The sequence below is a fragment of the Apium graveolens genome, chromosome 2, assembly GCF_009905375.1.
Source record: "Apium graveolens cultivar Ventura chromosome 2, ASM990537v1, whole genome shotgun sequence".
NCBI classification, from domain to species: domain Eukaryota; kingdom Viridiplantae; phylum Streptophyta; class Magnoliopsida; order Apiales; family Apiaceae; genus Apium; species Apium graveolens.
Window position 1 is genome coordinate 293,387,034 of NC_133648.1, and position 10,268 is coordinate 293,397,301.

At 33.3% G+C, this 10,268-nt stretch overlaps 1 protein-coding gene across 1 annotated transcript; it reads left to right on the forward strand.

The window, feature by feature from the left end:
- The first annotated feature begins 9,338 nt into the window (after positions 1–9,338).
- On the forward strand, positions 9,339–9,941 carry LOC141702117 (FAS1 domain-containing protein SELMODRAFT_448915-like). The gene has a single exon (XM_074505803.1). It carries the CDS (start codon positions 9,339–9,341, stop codon positions 9,939–9,941), a length of 603 nt encoding a protein of 200 aa, XP_074361904.1.
- The last annotated feature ends 327 nt before the right edge of the window (positions 9,942–10,268 follow it).

Here is a 10,268-nt window from a genome sequence, read left to right on the forward strand (position 1 = left end):
AATGAAAGCCCTTTCCTTTTGTTTGAGCAACTCAAAGTATTTCTGTTTATAATCCACAGGCTCAAACTTCTTTTTGTTGGAATCTGACTTTCTACACTCACTGGCAAAGTGCCCTGCCAAGCCACATTTGAAACATTTGAATTTTGATTTGTCCACCATGTTTCTATTTGGCTTGGCTGCTCCAAAGTTCTTCTTGAACTTGAGCTTGGCAAATCTTCTGGAAAGAAATGCTAGATGATCATAAATATCCTCCATGTCATCTTGGCTCAAAGAATCTTCATTTTTAGCTACCAGCCCCTTGCCCTTGTTTTCACAAACCCTTGAAGTTGATTCAACAACTTCCATCTTTATCTCCTTCTCTTTTTCTAACTCAGCAACTAGTGCAATGGATCCTCCTTTCTTCTTTCCTCTCTCTATCCTCTCATCTTTCTCTATTTCAAGCTCATAAGTCTTCAGGATGCCATACAGTCTCTCCAAAGTAAACTCCTTATAATCTTGAGAGTTTCTTAATGAGACTGTCATTGGTTTCCATTCCTTTGGAAGAGATCTAAGGAATTTCAGATTGGAGTCTTTTGTCTGATAGACCCTTCCATGCAGCTTCCGAGCATTTAGTAGTTTTTGAAATCTACTAAAGATGTCAGTGAGAGACTCACTTTCTTCAATATGAAAATGCTCATATTACTGAATCAGTAGCTGCATCTTGTTGTCTCTAACTTGCTCAGTGCCATCACAGATAATCTATATCGTGTCCCAAACATCCTTGGCAGTTTTGCAATTGATGATGTTGTCAAACATATCACCATCAACTCCATTAAACAGGATATTCATGGCCTTCTTATCTTTCCTGACTTGTTCAATATCAGGATCAGACCATTCATGCCTTGGCTTGGGGACAGATGGCTCATTTCCAGTTGCAGCTCTCATTGGTACATGAGGACCTCTTTCTATGCAATCTACATAGGCCTCATCTTGAGAAAGTAATGAAGATGCATCTTTACCTTCCATTGATAGTAATTATCTTTATCCAGAAAAGGAATCTCGACTCCAACATCTATCTTGTTCATCTTGTTGTGTTGTTGTGACCTTTAAACTCTTTGTCTTTCAAGAGCTCGCTTTGATACTAATTGTTAGTCCCTTAACAATTCAACAAGAATTACAGAAGGGGGGTTGAATGGAATTCTTGAAACTTTTTCTTTAATAAAATTGTTCTAACTTAAATATATAAATCAGTGTGAATTGATTTGCAGAGTGCGGAATAATAACTTCAAATGAATCAAAACACAAGTAATTAAAAACACAAGTCTTTAAAAACTTTCTGGTGGACTTGAATGTATCCACCAGAGATATATAATATATATCGAGAGAACTCTGTGTAGCAAAAAGCTCACAGTTGCTTACAAATGTTGAACAACTAAGAATACAGAGAAATGCTAAGATTTCAGCTTACAAATGTTTCTCTACTTGGTTGCTTAGTTAGTTGTTTTGTTTGCTGCTTCTTGGTTTATATATTACCAAGATTACAAAGCAATAAGATAAGATAATAAAACAAAAACTATCAAGTCTAATACTATGCTACTTCATTACTCTATTCCAACATCTTTGAATATCTTCATAATAGCATGAAAATGACAATGCTTCTTTGTTCTCTAAAAGTCAGTTGAATAGGATTCCACCTTCCATTTACATACACTCGACGCATGTGACTGTGTTGTCACTGTCAACGGATGTTTGAATGGATTATCCGTTGATTACATGATCATCCGTCGATGGCTTTGTTGATCATCCGTCGATAACTTTGTTGATCATCCGTCGACAACTATATTGATCATCCATCGATAGCTATGTTAATCATCCGTTGGTAGTTATTTGGCACTTGACTTCATTTCATTTATACAGAATTACAAGACATCATCTATGTACAATTAATCAACCTATTATGCATATCTAGTTAAAGTCAATCATGACTTATATGCTACTACAGAATCTATACAAAGGTGTATGCAGAATGTGCTACAGACTTATTGTTAAATAAGCTACTCACTCGATGGATAATAAATCATCATCCGTCGGGACTATATTGAGTCATTCGTCGGGACTATAATCCTTATCCGTCGAGTGCTACATTTTTCACTAAGTAAAATCTACCAAGGTGTTTTGTTAATGAAATCATCAAGTTCACAACATATACACAACATACACAGAGAAATTATCACCGACATACTTATTAAAGTGAAGAGAATGAAATGGAAGTAACCCATTTTCTTGCCAATTTAAACATGATTAAATGGTGTGAAAGATAATTTAAAACTTACCGACCCTTTTGTTCTCCCGTATTAAAAATCAGTTATAAAAAAATTATTTTCAAAAATTATATGAAACAAACATCACTTACAAATTTATAAAAATATTTATCTGCTAATAAATGTCTAGAATACAATTCTCTCATTATCCCTTTAATGAGAGAATTGAATCATAAGTTTTTACATAATCAAAAAATCAATTGAATCATGATAAGAATAAAAGGTCACCCAATTGTGCATCCAGTCGCAATCGAGATATATCAAAAGATTTACGAAAAAATAATAACAAAATAATATATGAAAAAACAATGATAACATGGGCAGATTTTGAATCATTAATGCAATACAATGATTATAGCTTTATCACAAGAAACCATTGGTAATCATTTGCAAAAAAACCATTCAAAATTGTGAGTATAACATAAGCAAAGGAATCAAATACATGGATAAACATATATGTATATACATATTGCAGATTCACAGAGATAATAGAGAAGAAATTCTGAGAGGCAATACAGATTCATGATTTTAATATTTTGGAGATAAAACTGATATAATAAGATAGATCTGTTTTTAATTAAAAAAATTAAATGTAGTAATCAGTTGTTATAATCAGGGAGTAGTTAAGTGCATAGATGGATATGTCAGGTTAGTTTCTATATGGGTTGAGATGGATTCAAATATGAAAGATTGATGGATATGTGTATAATATAAAGTTTTATGTGTAAAATAATAAAATGGGTCATGGATCATGAGTCATGGGTAAATTAGTGGGTAAATTTTTATGGGCAATAGTAGCCTTTAAGATAATATAGATATATGAACAAAAAAATTTAACTCGATAAAAGTTCAAGCTCGATTTTGAGTTCAGTATATCTAGCTAAACACTACGTTAAAATAAGGGTTAATATAATTGGATTAATTTAACCGGGCTAAATTCGACCGTATTCGTTTGAATTTACGACAACCTATATATTCGACTAGACACGACTAAATACAATTGTAAGCGGTCGAATTTAAATCCGATTGAATTAGTGTTATTGAATTTGGTAATAAATGCGATATTATTTTCCAAGATCGAATTTGACTTACTAAATTCAATCGATAAATTTGCACGATCGAATTTTGCCATGCCAAATAAAACATGAATTTTTCAGCTAATGATTTTATTTGACACTTGATTAATTTAGCCTTTTGGATATGGTGGGTTTTTTTCCACTTTTTTTGTTTGAATATGTTGAAATGAGAAAAAATATTTAAAAATTCAAATATTATTGTATGTTATAAAAGATTATATATTAACATAAAGGATAACATTCATCACATGTATAAATATTTTGTAACGAAAAGTTAAATGTGATTCGAGAATTTTATTTTTTTATAATTAAAATTTCACTAAAATTTAAATATTTATCTAATTAATTTGAAAATTTTTAAAAAATTTACAGGAGTTCCCCGTCAACATAATTTGTTTACTATAATTGTTTATGAAAAAAATATTAAACTAATAATAAAATTGTTCTTAAATAGTTAGTATGGTTATATACATAATTTTGAGGTTATGAATTTAAGGTTTAGGTTATGATTTTTTTTTATTTTTTTAAGTTAATCTAATAGTACTGATGTGCAAATTGTCAAAATTAAAGAGTGTACAGAAAAAATCAACTAACTTAAAATTTTGAATCTTAATTATATTTACAAAATCGAATTTAAGGGTTGAAATCCTGTATAAAATAATTATTAAACGATCCAACTGTGCGGATGTTAAAATGGTTTTAAAATGTTATATGCAAAATATCAAGATTTTTAAATATTAAAACTTGATTATTTTAACATATTAAGTATAATTAAACTTAATAATAAATTCAACCGCACACTCTTATTAATGAAAATTTTATGATAAAATTGACCAAAATCATAATTTCAGTTTTTTTTTTAAATTAATGAATTGTTACAAATTATTTTGTTAAAAAGTTGTAAAAGATAAATTTGGTAGAGTTTAAACTGTTATATTTAATCGGTCACATTTAATCGGTCAATTTTAGTATAAATATAACCAATCTACCAAATATCACTCTAGTTTGTACGAAGCGGGAGACATTTAATTAAATTTAGATTTACTAAATATGATTAATTTTGGACCGATTATATTTAGCCATTTTTATTACAGAAAATTGTCTCACTCGTTTATCCCCATTTCGGTGCAACAATAATATTAATTAGTACAACTTATATGAAATATTATAAAATGCTTAAAGTTTAAATAAATTTTATAAACACGTGTACGACGTAAGTAGAAAAAATTGGGTAAATAATAAGCTATCACTTTGTTGCCGCAATTGTATGGCTAAAACTCAAAATCTCATATAAGTGCACCAATTGCAATAAATCTAGCCAATAAATTTACAGCAAATGCAATATCTGGTCTGGTATTATTTGCAAGATACATAAGTGCACCAATTGCACCTAGATATGGGATTTCAGGACCAAGAACCTCTTCATCATCTTCTCGTGGTCGAAATGGATCTTTATCAGGCTCTAAAGATCTAACCACCATTGGAGTAGTCAATGGATGAGATTTATCCATGTAAAATATGTTCAAAACCTTTTCTGTATATGTAGATTGGTGGAGGAAAATTCCCGATGACAAGTGCTCGACTTGTATACCAATACAATATTTTGTCCTTCCAAGATCTTTCATTTCAAATTCTGTCTTTAGGTATATGACAGCTTCATCAACCTCTGTAGTTGTTCCTACAAGGTTGAAATCATCCACATATACAGCAATAATCACAAAACCAGATTGTGATATTTTGATAAAAACACATGGAGAAATTTGGTTACTAATATACCCATTCTTTTGTAAATAACAACTAAGTCTGTTATACCACATACGACCAGATTATTTAAGTCCATACAATGATCATTGAAGTTTAATGGAGTATTTATGACGAGGTTTCTTGAACTCATCCATTTTTAACCCTTCTGGGATTTTCATAAAAATTTCACTATCAAGTGAACCATATAGGTATGCAGTAACGACGTCCATAAGACGTGTTTCCAATTTTTCTTTAGATGCCATACCTAATATAAAATGAAAAGTAATTCCATCCATCACTGGCGAGTATGTCTCTTGATAATCAATGCCAGGCCTTTGAGAAAACCCATGTGCTACAAGTCGGGATTTATATATGATAATTTCATTCTTTTCATTTCATTTTCTTATGAATACCCATTTATTTCCAACAGGGCTCACATTGATTGGTGTTTGGACAACAGGTCCAAATACTTCTCTTTTACGCAATGAATTTAATTCTGTTTGGATTGCGTCTTTCCATTTTGGCCAGTCTTTTCTTCGACGACATTCATCCACACTTTATGGTTCAGGATCAGAATTTATGTCCACATCCAATGCTGCGGAATACACAAATACATCATCGATTATGGCTTTACTTCGATCCCATAATTTCATATCATGCACCTAATTTATTGAAATTTCATGATCGTTTAATCCCGTATCTTCGGGGACTAGAATCTCTTCGGAAGATAATACAACTTTAGGGGTATTTGCTTCTTCTGGAGCATGTGCCACTTCAGGGGCAATTTTCTTTATTTTTCTTTTTCGTGGTGCAACATCTTTTGCACCGACCGGTCTACCACGCTTCAGGCGTGGCTTTGATTCTGTAACCAATTCTTTTGTATCTGATTTTTGAATTGGTATATCTATTCTAGCTGGAATATTTACTGCAGGTATTTGAGATTTAGTTATATTTCTAGAATCGTTAAATGCGTCAGGCATTTGGTTTGCGATATTTTTCATATTAATAATTCTTTTAACTTCAAGTTCGCATTGACCGGTACGTGGATCTAAAAAATATAATCCTGATGCATTCCATGTTATGTCAGGATTAACCTTGCTTGAATGTTTATCTCCCCCTAAAGGAGGAAATATAGACTCGTCAAAATGACAATCTGCATATCTTGCGGTAAATAAGTCTCCGGTTAGAGGCTCCAGATATCTAATTATAGATATGGCATCAAAACCAACGTAGATACATATTCTTCTTTGAGCTCCCATCTTCGATCTTTGTGGTGGAGCAATCGGCACATATACAGCACTTCTGAAAATTTTGAAGTGAGGAATATTAGGAACTTGACCAAGTACCAGTTGTAGCGGAGAATGTTGGTTATAGGAAGTTGGAATAATATTAGCAGCATGAAGTATTGCGTGACCCCAAATAGATGTAGGTAATTTTGCTTTCAACAACAGCGGTCTTGCAATAAGTTGGAGTCTTTTGATAAAATACTCGGCTAACCCATTTTGTGTATGTACATGAGGAACTGGGTGTTCAACTGAGATTCCTACAGACATGCAATAGTCGAAAAAAGTTGCATATTTGAATTCGCCGCCATTATCTAAATGAATTGACTTAATGCAATGATCTGGGAATTGAGCTCGTAATTTGATTATTTGGGCAAGTAGTTTTGCAAAAGCATCATTACGAGTTGAGAGAAGACAAACATGAGACCATCTAGTTGAGGCATCGATTAATACCATGAAGTACCTAAATGGGCCAGATGATGGGTGTATGGGTCCACATATGTTCCCTTGGATCCTTTCTAAAAAAATTGGGCTTTCAAGCTGTACTTTAGTAGGGGATGGTCGAGTAATCAATTTTCCTAAAGAACATGTTGAACATGGAAGGTCATTGTTGGAAAGAACTTTAAAATCTTTAAGAGGATGACCAGTAGAATTCTCTATAATACGACGCATTATAGAGACGCTAGGATGACCTAATCTTTCATGCCAAAGTGTAAAAGATTTTGGATCTATGAGTTTGGAAGCAACGACATTGCGTGACTCAATAGTTCTAATTTTCATTATATATAATCCTGAGAAAAGTGAGTGAAACTTTTCTAAGATTTTCTTGTTGCTAGGATTAGCGGAAGTAATAAGAAGATATTCTCTATCAGCCTCAGAGGTAGTTTCGATAATAATTATATGAAACTAATCTTCAGCCTCCCATATGGGAGTTTCGTTAGGTTCATTCGGACCATTAATGTTTATTCCTCCAGTTGTGATTCTCGGAAAATCATCTATGTTATTGTTGGCGAAATTTGTTTCTACCATTTTCTCTTTTGATTTTTGAGAAGATTGGTATAACTTAACAAGATGATCTGGGGTATGACAATTACGTGTCCAGTGCCCATTCATGCCGCACCTATAACAAACATTTTAAGTTTTTCCTCCTCGTGATGCCTTTCTTTTACTCTGTGATTCAGATTGCCACTTCTGGTGACCAGAGTTGTTATATGGATGAAAATGCCCGTGGCTCCGACCTCGTCCATGATACCGCCCTTGGCCCCATCCACCTCTATACCCTTTTCCACGTACATTCGGCTGGAATGACATGTTATTTACTTCAGGTAATGGGGCAGATCCTGTTGTTGGATTGATGATTCTTAATCACCAATTCATGATTCTGTTCAGCAACGAGGAGAGTTGATAGAAGATCCCCGAACTTAGTAAATTTGCGCTCCCTGTACATTTCTGCTAAGTTGATATTGTTGGGGTGAAAAGTTGATAGTGTTTCATCGATTTTTCTTTTTTCCGTAACTTTCTCACTACACATAATAAGCCTAGAACTTATTTTAAACAAAGCAGAGCTATATGCTCGGACACTCTTAAAATCCTGAAGTCTTAAATTAGCCTAATCATTTTCAGCTGCAGGTAGATAAATTATTTTCTGGTGATCGAACCTATCCTTTAGATTTTCCCATAAAATAAAAGGATCCTCGACTTCTACGTACTCAGATTTTAAATCTTCATGCATGTGGTGTCGGAGAAAAATTATGGAGGTAAAATTTTCTTCAGCCGTGGATTTATTTTCTGCCTTTATTGTATCGCTTAATTTTTTTGAACCCAAGTGCAACTTTACATCTTGTACCCATGCTAAATAATTATCGCCAGAAATGTCCAAGGAAACGAACGACAAGCTTGTAATATTTATCATACTAAATCTGAATTAACACGAAAATTATTAAATTTTAATTTATCAATGTAAATATTACATAAAATCCTACTTAATCGGGTGCGTTAACAAGTATACAATAATCAATGTATATATCATTATTATCATTGATATTATAAACAGATCTATATATAAAATGACAAATGGATTTTCACCCGCCATACGGACGTCTGCATATGCAGATTATCTCCGACCAATAATAAATTAAAGTGGACAATCTTGCATAAGTTAGTTAGGGGCAAAAAGTTATTATCCGATAGTTATGCAATTTATAAATTAAGGTTCCCAATATACTTCGGTATTACCCAAAATTAAATGGTACCGTAAAATAATTTTAATAAGCGGTGCTCCGGGCATATATATTTAAATTATTAGTAGAGGGTATAACCACGTCTACTTCGGTCATAGATACATAAAAATTGTATGTAGAGGGTGTAACCACGTCTACTCATATATATGCATTTTTAAATTAAAATTATATCTTTTCAGTTTCGGCAGGGTTTCGTGCCGATAACGTGTTATAAAATACTAGCTATAAAAGTATTATATAGAACCTTTGTAAAACTAAATAGAGCAGAAATGGAGATAAAGAGAGCTGTGTAGAGAGAAAATAGAGAGAAAGAAGAAGCTGAAGCTGTTTTTTTTTTGTTTTTTTTTGTGCATCTTCATCTGTAACAAATGAGGCTATTTATAACCAATACAAGTAACATGTTTATTAAATGCAATGTGAAAATTCTACTCCTATAAATCTAGCCTTACTATTTAACTTTTGACTAAATGGCAATCAACTTATAACAGCTATCACTTTGTTGCCGCAATTGTATGGCTAAGACTCAAAATCTCAAATTTCAAAAAGCCGGCTACTAGTTGTTTAACTAAAACTCACGGGGAAAGCAAGATTGCTAAAATATAGGATCCGAATATAAGTAGGGCTTTGTGTCGGTTGTGAAAGGCTATATAAACAAAGGTATACATCAGTCAGATTCCATAGCGACAAATCGACAGCATGGCAAAACAATATTACTCTCACAATCTCCTTGTCGTCCTCCTCTTCGTGTTAACTTCAATCACAATCCTCAATCTCCCCTCCGTCTCTGCAACTATGTCGTCAAACGAAGAAGTGGATGATATTATAAAAGCCTTGGTTCAAAAGGGCGGCTTCACAATCTGGGCAAAACTGTTTGCCAACTCGAAAACCAGACCTATTCTCCCCACAAAAGCCACCCTCTTTGTACCTACAGATGATGCCCTATCGCATCTCCGCTATGCTACTGACATGAACCGTTACTTTATCCCCTATCACATAACTCCACAGCACCGCCTCTTATTTTCTGATTTGTGCCACTTAAAACCCTTGTCACTGCTCCCAACACTTGTGCGGTCTAAGAATATTGTCGTTACGAGCACTTTACCTACAAACTACAGGTTAGACAACTCACTCATCACACATCCCAATCTTTATGTTTCCCCACATATTGCCGTTCACGGAATCAACCGCATCCTTGACTTGCACCCTCAAAGATCAAAGATGCTCCCACTTTTACGCGTTGGAGATGATTTTCGAGCAGCCAATAGTTGCGCAGCAGTCAATACTTGCGCAGCAGAATAGATAGGAACATAGCATTAGATGAATATGTGATTTAGATTAGTATTTCTCAGTTTTAGATTCTTCCATGTGTATTTTGATCATTATGTAATAGAACAATGATTCTTTTCAGTTTTATGTGTCATGCTTCTAGATTTTCTCTGATTGATTGATACTGTCAAACAATAATCGGTACTAATACTTGCATTGTTGAGATAAACATGTTCAATATGATCAAAGTTTTAACATGTATGTTGGGACATAGCTGCCCGGTTTTTTAATGATTGGTCGCTTGTTCTTTACATTTTAGGGAATCTTTCAATGTGAACATAAAGTTAAGAAGTTCTTATG